The 22,019-nt window shown below is 28.3% G+C and overlaps 1 protein-coding gene and 2 long non-coding RNA genes across 3 annotated transcripts; 1 reads left to right on the top strand and 2 right to left on the bottom strand.

Moving 5' to 3' along the window:
- Positions 1-6,401: 6,401 nt before the first annotated feature.
- Positions 6,402-15,721, bottom strand: Fpps (Farnesyl pyrophosphate synthase). Its single transcript, XM_075311277.1, has 6 exons — positions 15,433-15,721; positions 10,080-10,174; positions 7,631-7,701; positions 7,038-7,540; positions 6,750-6,976; positions 6,402-6,689 (listed from the first exon to the last, which is right to left on the bottom strand). Exons 1-6 carry the CDS (start codon positions 15,702-15,704, stop codon positions 6,508-6,510), a joined length of 1,350 nt encoding a protein of 449 aa, XP_075167392.1. The 5' UTR covers positions 15,705-15,721; the 3' UTR covers positions 6,402-6,507.
- Positions 15,722-16,830: 1,109 nt separating this feature from the next.
- LOC142241163 (uncharacterized) lies at positions 16,831-18,257 on the top strand. The gene is made up of 3 exons (XR_012723506.1): positions 16,831-17,161; positions 17,239-17,465; positions 18,110-18,257. It is a non-coding gene; the product is annotated as an uncharacterized LOC142241163 (long non-coding RNA).
- Positions 18,258-19,593: 1,336 nt separating this feature from the next.
- On the bottom strand, positions 19,594-20,393 carry LOC142239179 (uncharacterized). The gene is made up of 2 exons (XR_012722944.1): positions 20,036-20,393; positions 19,594-19,982 (listed from the first exon to the last, which is right to left on the bottom strand). It is a non-coding gene; the product is annotated as an uncharacterized LOC142239179 (long non-coding RNA).
- Positions 20,394-22,019: the final 1,626 nt, after the last annotated feature.

Below are 22,019 nucleotides of genomic sequence, written 5' to 3'. Positions count from 1 at the left end.
TAATGAATATGACATGGAAACATGCTACAACACCCAATGACTGGCAAGTTGCTATAATCAACCCGATTTTCAAAAAAGGAAATAATCAATTGTGTGAAAACAGAAATAAAATTTTGACAAAATTTTCTATAGAAATAAAATTTTGACAAAATTTTCTATAGAAAAAATTTTTGACAAAATTTTCTATAGAAATAAAATTTTGACAACATTTTCTATAGAAATAAAATTTTGACAACATTTTCTATAGAAATAAAATTTTGACAAAATTTTCTATAGAAATAAAATTTTGACAAAATTTTCTATAGAAATAAAATTTTGACAAAATTTTATATAGAAATAAAATTTTGACAACATTTTCTATAGAAATAAAATTTTGTTGTGATTGCGAAATAAAACACGGATAGTTTTGCTTGATGTACTTTATTGTTGAAGAGTTATAAAAAGAAGAAAGGATATGATATGTAACGGAAGTTATTATTTGATCGAAAAGATAACGTCAAAGAACATACAATGTAAAGCTGACAGTATTGCCAGATTTTCTTATTTCAAAAAATTTTCTATAGAAATAAAATTTTGACAAAATTTTCTATAGAAATAAAATTTTGACAAAATTTTCTATAGAAATAAAATTTTGACAAAATTTTCTATAGAGATAAAATTTTGACAAAATTTTCTATAGAAATAAAATTTTGACAAAATTTTCCATAGAAATAAAATTTTGACAAAATTTTGTATAGAAATAAAATTTTGACAAAATATTCTATAGAAATAAAATTTTGACAACGTTTTATAGAAATAAAATTTTGACAAAATTTTCTATAGAAATAAAATTTTTACAAAATTTTCTATAGAAATAAAATTTTGACAACATTTTCTATAGAAATAAAATTTGGACAAAATTTTCTATAGAAATAAAATTTTGACAAAATTTTCTATAGAAATAAAATTTTCTGAGTGTTTTCAATGTGGTACTTCCATACTATTAATCATGGTGCTTTAAAACAAAAAACTCCAACGGCTAGGGCAAAAGCTCAATTATACTTATAACATAAATCGAGATACCCATATAGGGTAGAGCAAGTGTATGGTTGACACACTGACCCACAAGAAAAATTCAGCATCGTTGAAAAAATCAACGATTGGGATGATATACATAACTTATATCGTAATCTTGGCAGTCTTAATGAAATTTACAAGTTCTTCCAAATCGGCAGGATTCTTGGATTTAAGTGGCAACCATGGTCGTGGGTTCTACCCCAAATGTTTTTCGGCGGTGTTTTACTTGCTCTCAGTAATTCTGGTGACATTTCTATGCGTATCAAAGCGTCTCTCTAAAATGGTTTCACCGTAATGTGAAACGGCCTTCGGATTCAGCTATAAGAAGGAGCTTTATATAGAATCGGACAGCAGTCATTGATAAGAGAGAAGTTCTCCGTGACATTTTTGTCGTAATTGATTATACTTTTGTATTTAACTGGAAAGACAGCCTTAAGGTAGAATTACATACCATGCGTTCAATGCGTACAATGCGTCCTACTTTTTGATAAAAATTAATAGAAATAGAATAGAAATCTGAAATATTTTTTTTAAATTTATTTGTCCAATTTTGTATACTATGTAGGTGACATAGAGAATTTCTTAAAACAAAAACCGTATATAGTAACTTGGTTCCAAGGTACTATGAACGGTTTTCGAGTAGGTACTATGTTTGGTTTTCGAACCGAAAGGCAGTTTCTATTAGAGTTTTGGTGGAAAATCCGAACATATAGCCCCAGTCCTTAAATCTGCAATAATTTAAAGATCCCACAATTTTTTAAAATATAAAATTAAATTATCCATTGTTTCTTAGTAGTTGTTCACATTTTTTTCTAAATCAATAAAATCGTTTTTTTTTTAATAGATGTATCTTCATTTATTTTTTTCTTTTGCTTTACTTAACTAGAATTTATTACTGCCAGTTTTTTAATGTTTATATTGGTTAAATATTTATATCTGTAAATTGTTTTTGTGGTAATTTTTGTAAACATATTTTATTGGCCTATGGGCTTGGTTATTTTTACAATAAATATAAAATAAAAATAAATAAATAAAAATAAGAACTCGGTACTTAAAATTTGTCGATTATTTTATGTAGAAACCTCATTTCTACATAGCATTTAAAAGTTATGTTTAATTAATTTCTTCTTGCCTGTGCGATTTCTCCCATTTTCGTTTCTTTATTACATAGCTCGGTATGCGTTCAATGAACCCACATTTGAGATTTTCACCTGTCGATATATAACGATTACCTGTAGTTGAAGACGTATATGCTAAAGGGCTCAGTGTACGAGGCATCTTTGTAAGGAGGGAACGCAGCATTCTTAACCAAACTTTCGTTTTTATTGGGTCAGCTATCTACTAAATAAAAATGCGATTTCTCATTTTTTAAGTGTTAAAGAAGACATATGATAGACTTTTGCTCGAAATTGTCCATAATAATAATAAATAATGTTTATTTTTAGCTGACTTTTTTCTATGAGTGTATTAATAAATTTGTCTGGTGTTCGAAAGAGGCATGGCTTGCACTTGTGACCTAAATGATTAAAATGTTGTCAGGCTAATTCGATTTACCATGATTGCTTGCTGCCTTAAGTTTCTATTTTTAATAGTGTGTGAAATTACCTTTTCACACAAACGTTTTTATCAATTAAAGGTGGGTGTTAAGTTCGAGTTTAAGGCCGGTATTAAGTTGGCATTTTTCGCAGAAAATAGACTTTTTCAATTGTTGCATTCGATAATTTCCCCATCAAGTTATAATAAAACAGGTATACTTTTAAACCTTTTTACTGATTTATTTGTTATTTTAGCGGCTAAACTCGAACTTAATACCCACCTTAATATACCAAAAAAAAAAAAAAAAAAAAATTTAAATAATCATAGTAACAAGCGTTTTAACTTTTGAAGGATGTTTGGTGTTTTTCATTAATTTTGTTCAAGTCGATATTTTTAATTATACCTATGAATATGTAGAATGGAATGTAAATTTAATTAAGTCTGAAAGCTACAAGATATATTCTTAAGATATTGTGTTATGTTAGGTTAGGTTAAAGTGGCAGCCCGATTTATTTTTTCAGGCTCACTTAGACTATTCAGACCATTGTGATACCACATTAACTAAAAGTACCCATTACATATGGCTACTTCTAGTTTTAATTACGTTACGATAACCCCAAGTTTAATTGATTTTTGTTTGAACCAAACTAAAATCGAGCTTAAAAATAGCAGACAATGTTTATTGTTTCAGCAAAGAGTGACTCCTTTTCAATAAATTGTCCCAGTGTTGAATTTGTCCCAGTCAAAACACCCCGTGTAAGTAAAACAAAACGTTCAAAGTCCTCCATAGTGATATCCTAACTGGGTGGTAGGGAACATTTGGGACCATGAAAAATCTGGTGGCTTATCACTTATGATCAATATCATCTGTTCCACATCTAAATTTTCTGCGATTGTGATGTAAAACGGACTCCCACGATAATCTTCAACATGAACTTAGGGATTATCGCCACGGTTGCCACTCGTGCCAATAATCTACCAAAAGTTGAAGAAAATCTTACCACAATCTACGAAATTTTCATTTTTTTTCAACATTTTATCTCTATAGAAAATTTTGTTAAAATTTTATTTCTATAGGAAATTTTGTAAAATTTTTATCTCTATAGAAAAATCTCTCAAAATTTTATCTCTATAGGAAATTTCTATGAAAATAAAATTTTTTCAAAATTTTATTTCTATGAAAATAAAATTTTTTCAAAATTTTATTTCTATGAAAATTTTGTCAAAATTTAATTTCTATAAAAAATTAGGTCAAAATTTTATTTCTATGGAAAATTTTGTCAAAATTTTATTTTTATAGAAAATTTTGTCAAAATTTTATTTTCATAGAAAATTTTGTCCAAATTTTATCTCTATAGAAAATTTTGTCAAAATTGTATCTTTATAGAAAATTTTGTCAAAATTATATCTTTATAAAAAATTATGTCAAAATTTTATTTCTATAGAATATTTTGTCAATATTTTATTTCTATAGGAAATTTACAAAATTTTATCTCTATAGGAGATTTTTTCAAAATTTTATTTCTATAGAATATTTTGTCAAAAATTTATTTCTATAGAAAATTTTGTCAAAATTGTATCTCTATAGAAAATTTTGTCAAAATTTTATTTCTATGAAAATACATTTTTTTTCAAAATTTTATTTCTATGAAAATATTTTTTTTTCAAAATATTACTTCTATGAAAATAAATTTTTTTAAAAATTTTATTTCTATGAAAATAAAATTTCCTCAAAATATTATTTCTATAGAAAATTTTGTCAAAATTTTATCCCTATCGAAAATTTTGTCAAAATTTTATCTCTATAGAAAATTTTGTCAAAATTTTATCTCCATTTGTTTTGTTATTGTTGGTTTTGTTCTTTAAGCATTGTTGTTGTTTTTATTGCAGCTTAAAACCATACATTGACTAAACTACAAGTGTAGCTTAACCAACAGAGGAAAAGAAAATGGTAATTCCGAAACGTGCGTACATCCAACCATCTTGCAGTCTATAAATTTGACAAACATTCTTTTCCTCTGTTGGTTAAGCTACACTTGTAGTTTAGTCAATGTATGGTTTTAAGCTGCAATAAAAAACAACAACAAATTTTATCTCTATAGAAAATTTTGTCAAAATTTTATTTCTATAGAAAATTTTGTCAAAATTTTATCTCTATAGGAAATTTTTTCAAAATTTTATTTCTATAGAATATTTTGTCAAAATTTTATTTCTATAGAAAATTTTGTCAAAAATTTATTTCTATAGAAAATATTGTCAAAATTTTATCCCTATAGAAAATTTTGTCAAAATTTTATTTCTATCGAAAATTTTGTCAAAATTTTATCTCTATAGGAAATTTTGTCAAAATTTTATCTCTACAGGACATTTTTTCAAAATTTTATTTCTGTAGAATATTTTGTCAAAATTTTATTTCTATAGAAAATTTTGTCAAAAAAATATTTCTATAGAAAATATTGTCAAAAATATATTTCTATAGAAAATATTGTCAAAATTTTATCTCTATCGAACATTTTGTCAAAATTTTATCTCTACAGAAAATTTTGTCAAAATTTTATCTCTATAGGAAATTTTGTCAAAATTTTATCTCTACAGGACATTTTTTCAAAATTTTATTTCTGTAGAATATTTTGTCAAAATTTTATTTCTATAGAAAATTTTGTCAAAAAAATATTTCTATAGAAAATATTGTCAAAAATATATTTCTATAGAAAATATTGTCAAAATTTTATCTCTATCGAACATTTTGTCAAAATTTTATCTCTACAGAAAATTTTGTCAAAATTGTATCTCTATAGAAAATATTGTCAACATTTTATTTCTATTGAAAATATTGTCAAAATTTTATTTTTATAGAAAATTTTGTCCAATTTTTATTTCTATAGAAAATGTTGTGAACATTTTATTTCTATAGAAAATTTTGTCAAAATTTTATCACTACAGAAAATTTGTCAAAATTGTATCTCTCTAGCAAATTTTGTCAAAATTTTATCTCTATAAAAAATTTTGTCAAAATTGTATTTCTATGAAAATAATTTACTTTCAAAATTTTATTTCTATGAAAATATTTTTTTTATTTTACTTCTATGAAAATAAAATTTTTTCAAAATTTTATTTCTATGAAAATACAATTTTTTTCAAGATTTTATTTCTATGAAAATAAAATTTTTTCAAAACTTTATTTCTATGAAAATTTTGTGAAAATTTAATTCTTATAAAAAATTAGGTCAAAATTTTATTTCTATAAAAAATTTTGTCAAAATTTTATCTCTATTGAAAAATTTTATTTTCACAGAAAATTTTGTCCAAATTTTATCTCTATCGAAAATGTTGTCAAAATTTTATTTCTATAGAAAATATTGTCAAAACTTTATTTCTATAGAAAATTTTGTCCAATTTTTATTTCTATAGAAAATGTTGTCAAAATTTTATTTCTATGAAAAATTTGTCAAAACTTTATTTCAATAAAAAATTTTGTCAAAATGTTATTTCTATCGAATATTTGTCAATATTTTACTTTTATAGAAAATTTTGTCAAAATTTTTTTTCTATATAATATTTTCTCAATATTTTACTTTTATAGAAAATTTTGTCAAAATTTTATTTCTATAGAAAATCGGTCGAGCTCCCTTTCGTTCCCTTCTTCCGGGCACTATACCGGTCAGAGCTTTAGCAAACCTATTTGGTCGTATCACACAATAAACGCAATCCTTTTGTTATTAGCCAAATACTAATACTTGGTGTTTTTAATTATTTTATTTTCATTTCCCCTATTTTCGCAATTCGTCAAACCCAAAAAATATAAAATCTATAGTAAAAAAGTAAACTTTGTTTTTCGTTGTTTAAAAATCGTAATAAACTATTAAAAATAACTACAACTTATTATTTGTGACTAAATGTGATGATATGAAGCCTTTATGCATCACGCTGATATATCTTATTAAGTATTTGCAAAAATATACTATGTGGCACCCCTCGGGAGGTTTGTTGGATATGGGTTTTGATCATATTATATGATTCTTCTTCATATAGCGCATAGGTTTGGGGAAGACCCAGAGTTTTGTAAAGCTCCTTTACAATTTCGGCTTTTTCGGGTTCTAAATAAGAACAGTTAGGATTAGTATGAATTTATAATTTATAATATGAATAATAAATACCGTTTTTTCCATAGCAATCCAACATTATTTTCTTTTGTTCTTCATTTGCTCGCTGCATGCATACCACAGCCAACCAGGAACATTTGTTATCCTGAATGTCAGTACCAATTTTTCCGGTAACTTCGGGATTACCAAAGCAATCCAAAAAATCATCTTGAACTTGGAAAAAGTGACCCATTTCAAGTAAAATAGTTCTTGATTGTCTAAAAGCTTCCTGGTCTTTGATACTACCAAAAAAGATAATATATAATGAATAGCTCAATGCAGGGCCAAAACAAAATGACTTACCCAGCTAAATGCATGGCCAAAGCAAAGGGTAAATAGAATGTATAATATGCAGTCTTATTGGCAACTGTAGTATTATATTTTTCCATTGTAAATGATAACACATTTTCATTGGCATTCAGCAAATCTAAACTTTGGCCACAGGTAGTTATAAAGGTTATATCGTGGAATAATTCCAGAAGATCCAAATAACAATCAGCTGATCTAAAGTATTTTTTCAATAATGCATAGAGACCATTTTCCATCATTAAGGCATCATTTAGAGCAATTAGACCAACATCCGGAAGTTTATACCAACAGATTTGACCACGTCTCGTGGAACTATTATCCATTACATCATCATTGACAAGGAAAAATGCGTGTAAAATCTCAACGCACCATCCTAGAATTTGTGCTAATTTAATATTTTCGGGCGTTAGATCCTCGGGTTTTACAAGATTTTTATATGTTATAACAGTTAGTAAGCCACGATTTAACTTGCCATGTGGTACATTATAGTGCATCGACTGGGATGGAAAGAGGTTAATATGAAAAGTGCGATTAATTTACGGTGCCCTGGGTTTTGAGTAAATGCCAATTTATTGTTTCACACTTACTCTTTCGAACCAAGCAGAAATTTCCGATGGATTATGTTTATCGGCAATTTCCTTTAGATCGCGTACAATATCTGGAAAACAAGAATAAAATAAAGATGTCACAATAATTTAATGAAAATATTAAAATTTTACATCCAACTACAACAAAAATATATATTTGAATTTGTCAGGATCTAAATGGAAATATGTGGTTTTAGGTCCTTATTGTCTATATTGATTTACTTTGAATCGTCTCATTAGTCAATCTAGATCGTGGTATCGGTCCGTCAATCGCAAGATAGAGACATTTCGAACAGAACCTTTAGATTTGAGCCAAAAACAATCTACCAAAATTCGGAGAAAATAAAATTTTGGCAAAAATTTTCAATAGAAATAAAATGTTGTCAAAATTTTCTATAGAAATAAAATTTTGACAAAATTTTCTGTAAAAATAAAATTTTGACAAAATTTTCTATAGAAATAAAATTTTGACAAAATATTCTATAGAAATAAAATTTTGACAACGTTTTCTATAGAAATAAAATTTTGACAAAATTTTCTATAGAAATAAAATTTTGACAAAATTTTCTATAGAAATAAAATTTTGACAAAATTTTCTATAGAAATGAAATTTTGACAAAATTTTCTATAGAAATGAAATTTTGACAAAATATTCTATAGAAATAAAATTTTGACAAAATTTTCTATAGAAATAAAATTTTGACAAAATTATATATATATATATATATATATATATATATATATATATATATATATATATATATATATATATATATATATATATATATATATATATATATATATATATATATATATATATATATATATATATATATATATATATATATATATATATATATATATATATATATATATATATATATATATATATATATATATTATTTCTACAGAAAATTTTGTCAAAATTTTATTTCTATAGAGAATTTTTTCAAAATTTAAAATTTATTTCTATAGAAAATTTTGTCAAAATTTTATTTCTATAGAAAATTTTCCAAGAAATTTTATTTCTACAATTTTTGGTAGAATTCTACCAACTGTGGCAGCCGTGGTTGTATATATTAATATAATGATGTATGATAATATAGATATCGACACCGCGTAGGTTTTTTGAAAAGACGATAATAGTGTTTTGATTAATGTTTTGATTTAACATTCATTTTTGTCAATTTATTAATAGAAAAGAGCAAAAACCAAAACAACCAAATAGGCATCTATTAATTGAAAACATGTGTATCGCAAAAACAAACTAAATTTTATGTATGCAATGAAAGAAAGTTTTAATATGTGTCCGTGTCATGAAGTCAAATATATACACTCACGCACATTCACGAAATGGAAAGCAGTAATCACGCACGAACTACTTTTACAGACTCACGCTCACGCATGATTCACGATAATTCACGTGGCTCACGACAATTCAGGAAACTCACGACATTTTCCAACCGGGAATGAGCAAGAGTAACAAAATTCATCAATAAAATATAGTTCAACAGCTTCGTCAATTTCAGTTAACATACGAGGAGTAAGAATTAAATCTTGATTTTTTTCGTGAGCGTGATTTCGTAGAAATTTTATTCACGAACCGATTTTATTACTCACGCACTACACATTTGTTTTAGTCCTATTCACGCACATTCACGAGAGTTGATTCATATTTTATACACGACTCACGTAATTCACGCGTGAATCACATGTGTCACGACAATTTCGTGTCACGCGCATATCTCTAGTCCGTGTGACAATAACAATGGAAGAAAAAGATGTAATTTGGCCAACATAATACCGAATGTTGCATTGGCAGCTTTCGATATATACATGTTCGTTTATTTTTAATTTTCAAGTTTTTCTATGAAAAAGCTGAACTTATATTAAATTTTTAGTAATTATTAATGAGAAAATGTTGCCCCATATTCTATGTCATTTTATTATATTAATTTCTTCTTATTCTTGAATACATTTGTGAAACAAAAAAATTGTTGTCGTTGTTATTGTAGCCCTTTGTAGTTGGTATTTTCGAGTTTTTCGGGAAATAAGCATACTCCAAATGGGGGTTTGCAGTCCTTAGACAGGGTTGAAAACCCTGTGTCCGCTTCGGGCCGTAGACCCGACTGCAAACCACAAACGGTTTGATACTTCCTGCTGTTATTATTCTATCTTCCTTTTTATTATTTTTCGTAAAAAATAAATCTGTCGATTTTGAAATGACTATGTCTATAACTGGTAATTTAAAAAGGTTAATATTGCATGGTTAACCTTTGTAACAAATTATTTCATCAACATAATATACAAACGAATGACTTAATAACCTTCAGGCCTGATGTGACATGCAATTTTAATTAATGACTCGTTAATCTTATTCCCATGAACCATGAGACCACGGGTCAAGTAGGCATATTTTTGTCGCAATTGATTCTGCTTATGTATTTACCTGGAAAGACATCCATAAAGTTTCTGTATTCATCACTAGAGATGGTAGTGCGAGATGCTGCTGGTACTGAATGATTTTGTAATGTTGACAGTAATCTGTAAATGGGAAGAATAGAAAACGAATTTTAATTTCCATTTTCATATTTTTTCATTTATTTGCTTAATTTTGTAAATTGAGGCAATGATCCTATATAGTTCTTAAAACAAAATACCCTCGACCCAGTCCTACACACTGGGGTCGACGAAAATAGACAAAGACAACCAGACAATCTAAAGACCCCACAATAAAAGCTGGATCAGCGGGTCCATTTTGGTCCGATTGGACCAAAATTGGTCCAAAAAATTATTAATTTTTAAATTTGGTCCGATGGTCGGACCAAATGGAATTTGGTTGAGTTTGGTCCATTTTCGTCAAATCGGCATTTTTTTCAAAATTTTTTATAGAAATAAAAATTTTAAACGATACAAATATAATAGAAATGTATTTGGCCAAGAAGGTTTAGTATTACTGAATAAAAACTTATAAATAAATAACATTTTCTGTAGAAATAAAATTTTAACTAAAATTTCTATAGAAATAAAATATAGCCAAAATTTTGTACAGAAATAAACTTCAAAAAAATGTTTTTTAGAAAGAAATTTTTGTAAAAAAATTATATAGAAATACAATTTTGCGTTAACATTATATAGAAATAAAAGTTTGACAAATTTTCTATAGAAATAAAATATTGACAACATTTTCTATAGAAATAAAATGTTGACAAAATTTTCTACAGAAATAAAATTTTGACAAAATTTTCTATAGAAATAAAATTATGACATTTTCTATAGAAGTAAAATTTTCAGAAAATTTTCTATACAAATAAAATTTTCAGAAATTTTTCTATAGAAATAAAATTTTTGAAAAATGTTAACTTTTAAATGATATTAATTTAATTTCGAAAAGTGGTCCGCTGGTACGAATTTTGGTCCAATTTTGGAAAAATGTTGGTCCAAAATAAAAATTCATTGTGGCAACGCTGAGCTGGATACGAAAAATTTGGATATTATTTATATATGTAGGAGACTCATTCAAATAGGATCTGTTCGGCATCCATTTGAGTCCAAACAAATGAGGATTATTTTCCAAATCGTGTCAACTTTGTACGTTTCCACATACAAAGGATTGGTCATGTGAAGTGATATAGCCTTAGTTAGCAATTGGTATGAAATAAACCTAGACTTCAAATTTCAGTCTCTAGATGTCCTAAAACCGGGACATTAGTCCATATAGGGGTTATGTCTAAAAAAGAGGTAAAATTATATTTCGGAATGCTGAATAACTATTTTCTTACAGATCAGAATTGAAGCATAAATTCTAGTCTCTCAAGAAACGGAATCGTGGAATTACGCTTAAATGCAAAATTTTTACTCACACAGACTTGGGGGCTATATTTGTGGTGCGAACACACTCTCAAGTAAATTCAAGCAATATCCACAAGTGAGTTCATACATGAGTAATATTGGAAATCGACATTGTGTTAGCACGTAGGTTAGGTTAGGTTAAGTGGAAGCCCGATGTATCAGGCTCATTTAGATTATTCAGCCCATTGTGATACCACAGTAGTGAACTTCTCTCTTATCACTGAGTGCTGCCCGATTTCATGTTAAGCTTAATGACAAGGGACCTGCATTTTATAGCCGAGTCCGAACGGCGTTCCACATTGCAGAGAAATCACTTAGAGAAGTTTTGAAACACTCAGAAATGTCGCCAGTATTACTGTGGCGAGATGAGGCGTTAGCACGTAAAACTCAATAAAATCTATAAATAGTCGGGGATGATGCATGATCTTCCGAGTAAACTAGTAAGCCCGATTGAAAACTTTGGTGTGATTTAAATCGTGAGGGTGTGAATTTACGTTAGCATAAAAACGTGGATGTTAGTATGCACAGAGTGTGAGTACGTTCGGGAGCCTAAGAATGTTTGTGGTTGTGGGAATGTACGCAAGAATGAGTACGTTCGTGAGCTTAAGTGGCAAGAGCACAATTTTCCCAACATTTTTACCACTCAGGTATATTTTCGGGTTCTAGGTTCATGGACATGAGAACGATTACGTTCGTGAGCCTAAGTGGTATGAGCACAATTTTCCCAACATTTTTCCCACTCAGGTACATTTTTGGGGCTCACGCAATTTTCTTCAAACGTTAGTCACGAAAAAAAAAAACGGAAACACACTGAAACAACATTTCATGAACCGACCCAAGTCAAATAACTCAGCAAGCATATTGGCAAGCGTTTATATTGTATAAAACAATTTCGAAATATTTGAAATTTTCAGGTCAATTATGAGCAATTGTTATACCAAATTATTTAAATGAGAAAAAACTGAAACACAAAAGGGCGGACACAAGTCAAATAAGTGGTACATAAACTTATTCACATGACAGTCAAATGTATTACAACAATACAATATCGAATTCAAAATCTCTCTCTGTTGGGTTATTGTTTGTTAAAAATATTATTTAGTTCTTACATTGAGGAAAATAGAAAGACAATACCATTGTTCATAAAAATCTACGAAAATCGAAAGATCAAGATTAATGTGATCTTTAATATATGTACATATTTTTCTACCTTAATACATCAATACCCCATAATGACGTAGAATCGTATAGATTTGGCGGGGTTGCGGTATGTTTCGAAAATGGGTAATTGAACGGTTATATTTTAAACGATGCCGCTAAATAAACAACATGTCTGGGGAAAAAATCCTAAATGCGTGACGTGCTATGCCAAAAAGCTTAAATGTTATCGATTGACACGGTTGCCACTCGTGCCAAACAAAATTTGAAGAAAATTTTACAAAAATCTACCAAATTAAAAATAATCTTATTTTGAAGTTGTTGATCAAATTTTTGTGGTTAGTATAAAACATGTTGTTTGTCGAAAGAAATATTTTATATAATTTATAGAAAATTTTATTTCTATAGAAAATTTTGTCAAAATTTTATTTTGATAGAAGATTTTGTAAAAATTTTATTTCTATAGAAAATTTTGTCAAAATTTTATTTTTATAGAAAATTTTGTCAAAATTTTATTTCTATAGAAAATTTTGTCAAAATTTTATTTCTATAGAAAATTTTTTTCAAAATTTTATTTCTATAGAAAATTTTGTCAAAATTTTATTTCTATAGAAGATTTTGTCAAAATTTTATTTCTATAGAAGATTTTGTTAAAATTTTATTTCTATAGAAAATTTTTTCAAAATTTTATATCTATAGAAAATTTTTTCAAAATTTTATATCTTTAGAATTTTATTTCTATAGAAAATTTTTGGCAAATTTTATTCCAATAGTAAATTTAAATTTGAAAAAAAAGTTCGCGAAAACTTTTTCAATTAAAGTCTTATTTGATTTTTAAAAAATATTCAATTAAAAATTTAATTGATTCAACAAATTTTTTAATTGAAACAAAAATCAATTATTTTTGTATCAATTATTTTTTTATTTGAATCAAATAGTTTTTTAATTGACTTTCAATTAATTTTTTAATTGATGCTATAATTTCTGTGATTGAAGATGTTTCAATTAATAGTTAATTTTGGGATTATTCGTTTGGCTTAAGGTCATGGACTAATGAAAAATGCTGGTTTTGTTGTTTTTCATTACTTTTTATTGAGATGTTGCGGTTCTCGGATATTTCGATACACCATCGGTGATCATCTTCAGCGAGATATTATATTTTACAAAGTTATGGACTTTCTCCTTATAATTTAAATTTTCTATTAAAAAATTGACACAATTAACTTTTTAATCAAGCTCGGAAGAGTCAGTTGAAAAATTAATTACATTTTTTTGAAACAATCAATTTTTGAAGCAAACTAATATTTATAGAAAGTGATTAAAATATAGTATAGTCATTAAAAATAGTTTAATTTTTAATTAAAAAATTAATTGAATTTTGCAATCAACATCAATTAAATAGTTAATTGAATCAATTAAAAAAAATTAAATTGAAATTTGGTAATGAAATCAATTAATTTTTTAATCAATTTTTTTATGCTCAATTAAAACTGTGATTGATACTATCATTTTCATGATTGAAGACATTTCAATTAAAAAACTAATTGGATTAATTAATTTTGTGATTGAATCAGAAAAAAAATGTTTTGTGTGCATAGACAATTTTGTTAAAATATTGGCCGAATGTCAACGAACATTCAATGAGGAATAAGGCGACTCAATTAGCTTAGGTTAGTTTAGGTGGCAGCCCGATGTATCAGGCTCAGACTATTCAGTCCATTGGGATACCACAGTGGTGAATTTCTCTCTTATCACTGGGATCTCCTTTTTATAGCCTAGTCCGAACGGCTTTTCACATTGATGTGAAACCATATAGAGAAGCTTTGAAACACTCGGAAATGTCAACAGCATTACTGAGGTAGGATAATACATCGCTGAAAAACTTTTTGGTGTTCGGTCGAAGCAGGAATCGAACCCACGACCTTATGTATGCAAGGCGGGCATGCTAACCATTGCATCACAGTGGCTCCCTCTATCAATCTTATCAATGATTGCACACTGCGACATCCCATCATAAATTGCATCCACCGTTGAACCGAGGATCATGGGTTAAATAATCGCCAAACATCTTTGCAATGGATGCTTAAGCAATCATTGCTTTCAATTTCGTCTTTAACTTTCCTCATAAAATTTATGGTAATCGTTGAAAAGCATTATATGACGAATGGATGTAATAACTTGTGATTACGATTACAAAGTACACAATAATTCCAAATAGTTTTTTTATACAAACCCATTAACGCCCTTAAGGCACATATGTATGCAAGTTATTTGCCTATGCATGGACAGACATTATCCATCCGCTATATGTATTCATAGATACACAGGTTTTCTATATTTAGAAATACTTTAGCCAACGAATACATACTGCAAATTGTTTGGAATTTTCCAAGTGTTAAATGATGATTAGGTTCTTACAGGACATAAAATGACTACGTGCTCAAAGCAATGTAAATAACTACAACAGCAACAACAACGGGCGGGAAAAACAAGTTTCTGATCGTTTGAATTGAACAAGAGGAATGAATAAGATCGCTTAAGTAAATATGAATATAAATGTATCCCAGTAGGATTTAGTCATATAAAAGTGTATCAACGGTTAAGAACAAGTTCAAAACATTACTTGTATTTAAATACATTTTAAACACCATATTTATTTATTTTACATTAAAATTTGCATGTCTTAGACATATCGTAATGTGTATTTAACCTAATTACTTAGATTACCCCATAGATTTTAAATGGTACATTGCATTTAAATTCTATGTTTACCCTGATTGATTTCTTCTTACCTGTGCGATTTCTCCCATTTTCGTTTGTTTATTATATCTCTCGGTAAGCCTCCAACGCACTCAGATTCTGAATTTTCACCTGTCGATATATAACGACTGCCTGTATTTGAAGCCGTATATGCTACAGGGCTTATGTTACGAGGTATCTTTGTAATCAGGGAACGCAGCATTCTTTTCTCAACTTTCGTTTTTATTGTACTAGTTAAATACTTACTAAATAAAAATGCGATTTCTCTTTTTTGTGTGTTGTATATTCGAGTTGTAGGAAACATATGATGATGGGCATGAAATTGTCCACAAGAATTTCCCTTGAGCAAAAACGCCATTCACAATAATATATTGATCAGCTGATTTTGTTTACTGGAGGGAATAATGCTGCCATATCTTCTTGATGTTTTAGTACAAAGATGTATCTAACAAGATGTCGCATTTACATTTTGACAATACCCAATAGATGTCGTCCTTGCATATTGGTCCAATCTTTCACTCATTGGAAAAGTCATTTCTGATCTTGCACTCAATGGCAGTGTTGCCGTTTTAGGAATTTCTTTACAAAATTGGGCAAACATATTTGTAATTCGAGATAGCAATTTTAAGAAATTTTGTAGAATTGATTTCTGCAAATGACAAAACAAAATTATTAGCACAAACTGCTAACCAATAAGCTAAATGAATATTAAGAATAGTCAAGGAACGCAAAATTTACTACAAATTATCACTTCCTGTTACATATTGGAGTTTTAATAAACTGCAGTATGATAATGATTTTGTAAGATAAAATTTGCTTTGAAAGGCAAAGGCTGGCAATGTAGGTTAGGTTAGGTTAGGTTAGGTGGCAGCCCGATGTATCACTTAGACTATTCAGTCCATTGTGATAAGACTGGCAATGTAGGAAATCATTTATAATTCTGCATTCTTTTATCTGTTTTTATTCTTATCATGTACTTCTTAGGTATATTAGTAAACAACCAGCGGCTTGTGAAGAAAAAGTCATATAATGTGAATAAAAATCTCCAGATTTGAAAAAATAAAATATAATTTGATTCATTGTATTATATATGAAAATCTTTTGATGTATTTGATTGATATGACCTAAGATTTCAACTGACCTTGATTATAAATAAAAAGTTAAACGAAACCTTTACCTCATTTTTCTGATGTGTGATTTTTTATATTTACGTTTTTATAAAATATACTACGACAACACTGTTCATACAAAAGTTGATTTCTTTTGAGCATGTTCGAATCCAGCATTACTCTATGTGTCTCTTTTTCACTTTATATTAGAATTTGAAAAAGTATCAACCATCTCCTTTTCGCACCCATAATTCTTAGCAAAGAACATTAATAAAGAAGACATGAAATGGGCTTTGATTGTGTTAGTAATAGAAAACGGAGATTAATATCATACTGGTTGGAAAAGCGTCCCGAACTTAGTGGTTTGATGAAGACAATTTTTTATTTATCTTTTTTCACAAAAGTTCACGCAAATTTCGGGGTCGGTCGCACTAAATTATTAATAAAATGTTTCACGAAGTGTTTTTCTTTTAAAAGTTAAAAAGATTGCTAAAAAAAAGCTAATTAGATTTTGTTACGAATGCAAAATGAAAAGAGAAACCGAAAAAAAGTTGCAATATCTCATGGAATATGTATGATATTAATCTCTGGTTTTTTCAAGAAAAAGAGGAAGAGCAAGCTCATCTAACGTCTTCTTTATTAATGGTCTTTGGTAAGTATTGTATTGTATAATATTGTACCATTTTTAAAGTCCTTTTGTTTTTAATAAATTCTTTTACTAATTTTTAGATAGGAAAATTTCTATCATACATTGATATATGGGAGCAATCGTCTTACAATGGTTCAAGCCCGCTTTTCATACCTTTGAGTTTCCTGCATGGAATCGGGTAGCCCTCAGTGACAGGAAAAAAGTTCCACACTGCCGTACCGTAATGGACTGCAAGTCAAAGTAGGCCTGAAATAACCGGCAGCCGCTATAGCTAATATAAACTGCACCCGGATATATCATCTTAAATGTGAGTATTAAAACCAGGATAACACAACAACCTTGCTATTTTAGCCAAATAATGCCAAATAAATACGGCCGGAATATAGAGGTTAATTTTTTATATGGAACACATTTTGAGATATACTTATGTTTTTAGTTTTTTAATATACGCGAGAATCATATCTCAAGCTAGAAATGACCGCCTAAATCATTGGATATGTGATAAGAAAGTGGTTCTAATATAACGATAAAAATTGAGCCGATTTTAATCATGTTTTACAGTGATTCTGTGCCGATGGAAAAGTGCCAACCATTGAAATAACGTCCGGTTTCTCTTTATGCTCGAAAAGGTGATACTTTGACGTAAGAATAAAATTAGAAGAATAGTGATAAAGTTAGAAGTAAGTGTCCTTTTTTAATATATATTTTGAACAACTTAACTTATTACAGATCCACATTTGTTCGATATAATTGTAAATTTTTAGATCTAAAAATAATTTTTTAATGAGAAAAATAGAAGGATATCTCAAAAACTTTCATTAAAAAAATTGTTAACCTCTATTTTCGAATTCGCTAGATGAAAATACATAAAATGCAACTTCTAATCAACTATAAAATTTAGTATAAAATAGTGTAGTTACTAATTTTTTTTTTTTACTTTTTTCATTACAGATTGTTATATTTTATCAGCGTGTATAAGGCCAAAGAAGAAAACTAAGGGAAAATAAATACTGTACAACACTTCTACTTAACTTCCAATACTTTGATGAAATTCAATTTATTTCACACATTTAATAAAAGTAGAAGTTATTGTATTAAATGATGTACGGGTTTTATTTCAACATATCGTAAAAACAACAATTTTTGCTGCTGGTGCAACAAACATTTGTAGTTGTTATAGCAGTAAAAACGTTAGCTATTTCAACTAACGCAGTTTGCTATTTCAGCAGCGATGTTTGTCAAAAATTTTTAGCAAACAAGTTTGCTAATTCAGCGATTTGTTTGCTATTTTAGCTGTTGTTGTTGTAGCCCTTTGGAGTTGGTATTCCCGAGTTTCTCGGGAAGAAGGCATACTCCAATGGGGGTAAAATCATAAATTTAACTCCGATAGTAAGAAAGCTAAGCAGCATTTTTTTAACATTTTGTGATTTTAATTATTCCCATACAATAAAAATTAAAAACAAACCGATTTATTTTTGGTTTTAACTCGACTTAGTACTCACATTTAATATAAAGAGAAATTTAATGGTTATAAATAAAAAGGCAAATAAGATTTTTTATATCGTAACAATGAATTTAATTCTTGCTATTTGTCTCCAAATTAACCCATTTTGTAATTTAGTTAATATATTTGTTACGTTATACAAAACCATAAGGCAAATTAAACTATATTATATGACTAAAGCCTTTTCGTTGTTACATTGCACATAAATAATCACAAGTTTTAATAATTTCGGTGTTATGTATTTACAATAATAATTCAATTTTGATTAATATAAGACACCCAAAGAAATGTGTTAGTAGACACCGCAGAAAAGTCTGCTAAAACAGCAAAAAGTGTATTGAAAAATGGAAAGCAGTAAATATTTGCCAAAATAGCAATTTAGTTAAACAAGCATACATTATGTGACAAGTGAACATACCAACCACTCTACATAAAAATATAGTTTCCTATTCAAAGTCGTACACCTGTAGAATTTATTTGAAATAAATACACATTTAAAAGTTTTTTTTAATTATATACAAATTTAGTTTTATTTTCACATTCATTAAAATTTATTTATGTATCATTGTGATATACGTTACGAAAAGGTCAATACAACTTGAAAAAATATGCGTTACGTTTCAACAATGCTATACAACCAGGTTGCACGGACATATTTCCTACATATTTTGTTCAACTAGTTGTCGAAAATCAAGAATACAACCCTTCTTTAATATTTCACTCAATTGTATATATTGGAACGAAATAAACCTGGGGGCTAATCACGGCATTCGATATCGAGAACTTTTGATCGAAATCTAAATTTTTCGGATCACGGGAGTCGATATCGAGTTTTTTTGATCGACAATTTTTTCGATTGGTAAATTGCAATCGTAAAACATTTTTCACATGTTTTTTACATTTCTTTCGCCATATAGGAATAGTAAATATATTAGTTTTAGTTCGAATTGTTGCTAGTTTGTAGTAAATTTACATATAATGAACATATTTTTAATATTTAGGACCAATGCAATTCCAATAAAAGTTAAACAAAAATTGGTCATAGTAGTGTTCGCAGCGAGCATTCTAGCTTGACAAAGAACCATATATAAAGCGCACATGCTAGATCGATATTCAAGAGATTGTGATCGACCAAATACCGTACCATTCCGTGACAACATAACGCTTCTGGACCACCTTGTAAGAATAGTGAATTATGAAGGCTCCCACTCGCAAAAAGTTTTAAGACGGCAGACAATTGATAAAATTGACGTTGACATGCCACCAAATATTATTTTCCATTTGAACGCCTCCTTCGTCAGCCGAAATCGTCCATTGAGCCTACAAAAGGTGACTTTCTAACAGTGCACACCATTTCAAACCCATGTACTTACACCAATAACAATGTGCACTTTTTTTCCTTATTTGTCGCCGAATTATTTTATATTCATCTCATCCTCCAATTAGGAAGGAATTTGGAGGAATGTAAAAAGAGATATGGGTCCATAAGATATAATGCAATACAATTTACTTTTTAATTTGAAACCTCCAAAAACATGTTTTTTTACATTCTATTTTGTGACGCTAACTTAGTTTTGTCATTTCATTTTGCTCTGCTTCGTTTTTTGCTGTTGGCAACGCTTGAGAAATTGCATCAAATTTCGATCGAATGCCGTGATCCAAACTTTTAATCGTATCGACAATTTTTTCGATACGATTATGAATTCGATATCGAATGCCGTGATTAGCCCCCTGGTTCATTCAATTGTGAGCGACATCTGTGTGGCCAAAAATATCCCTACTGGAAAAATGAATTTGCATTATCTTAAAATGAACGTCTTTGTTTAGTAAAATAACTGAATTTACTATTTGAATTGACCATGATAAATTTATAGTCCAGACGGCGCATTAAACATATTTTAGTATGGCTGAAACAAAAAACAATATATTAAGAATTTGTTTTGTATTTGCTAAAAAATCTGAATATGTCTCAAATAAAGGCATAACAGCAAACATTACATTATGCGTTTTACCCCTGCCAGCATTTCAAAGTTCCATTTCATCCTCATCGCTACTACAGACTCTTAAGTGACACTGCAACAATCGCCAACTGGAAGCATATGAAAAAGTATGAAATGTACATGAAAGTATTTTGCCATCACTTTTGTTACTAAAGTCATTTTATATTTTGTGAATCACCAAGCGCAACTAGCTTCTTATAATTTATTTAAATAAAAACGATAATGAAATGCTGAAAACATAGATATTTCGCTTAAAAATGTGAAAGGTATATTGGTGAACAATTTTTGACTTTCAAAATTGAATAAAGTGATCGTTTTTCAAATATTTTTCCAGACACGCTGCCTCCATAGAGAATTAAGACGCTGCAACATGTAACTTGTATCTCAATATCATTCTTTTATTAATGCAAAAAATTATGTTAAATGTGATAGTCGTACAAATGTAATATTTCTAAGAATTTATAAATGTTTAATCAAATTAATAAACATCTAAACAATCGTATTTACATGGCCATAATGATTCATTTAACAACTATCTTAAAACTCACTTTTTCTGATTGTTTGAGGGAGCTCTTATTGGCGTCGTTCTAAATTTATTAAAAAAAGGCACTCATGCGATACTTTTTTGTAGTAACTTGGCGGTTTACAACTTCTCAATAGTGACGGCGCTTTTCCGTTTATGTTTGAAGGATACAATGCTTGCAATTGTGGCCTAAATTATGCAATGTTAAAATATCTTGCCAGATTGTGTTTTGATAAAGTGACGCTTCATCGATTCACTAATTTATCGAAAAACATGTAATTCAAAGTGGTATAGTGTCATAAATAATCGTAGCAGTAAATATTTATTACTAATTGGAGCATTTCATACATTAAAAATGCAAGATTTCACTTCTTTTCTGTGATTGTTTTTAAATAGCTGATTACTTAGGGTATCCAGTGCTAAAAGAAAACAGCCCTATGCTTACTGGTGACTTTATGTATCTATTTAATGAAGTCATATATTTAAACTCGTTTTATGATATTTATACCGCTTTTTTCATAGCAAAGTGCATGTTCGCAAGCAAAATATATACACATATTTTATGACCATGGATATTTTTTTCCAGATTACTTACAGAAAATTAACGTAGTACTTGCGGAATTTATGCAATAAATTCGCTTCATCGCGCTAAAATAGCCTTTTCCTTAATTATTCAATGTTAATTTTAGCTTTGGATCATTCCCCATCAAGTTATAATACAGTTTTCCGAAAAAAATATATAACTTTATTCTGTTTTAACAGATTTCAGCCAAAGTTGCATGCTGGGATTAAAAATGAAAAGTTGGTTTGAAACACGCTCGAATGTCAACACTG

Source organism: Haematobia irritans, chromosome 5 (assembly GCF_050003625.1).
Source record: "Haematobia irritans isolate KBUSLIRL chromosome 5, ASM5000362v1, whole genome shotgun sequence".
NCBI lineage: Eukaryota > Metazoa > Arthropoda > Insecta > Diptera > Muscidae > Haematobia > Haematobia irritans.
The sequence above is the reverse complement of the archived record's forward strand: the minus strand, read 5'-3'. Positions and strand labels throughout refer to the sequence as shown.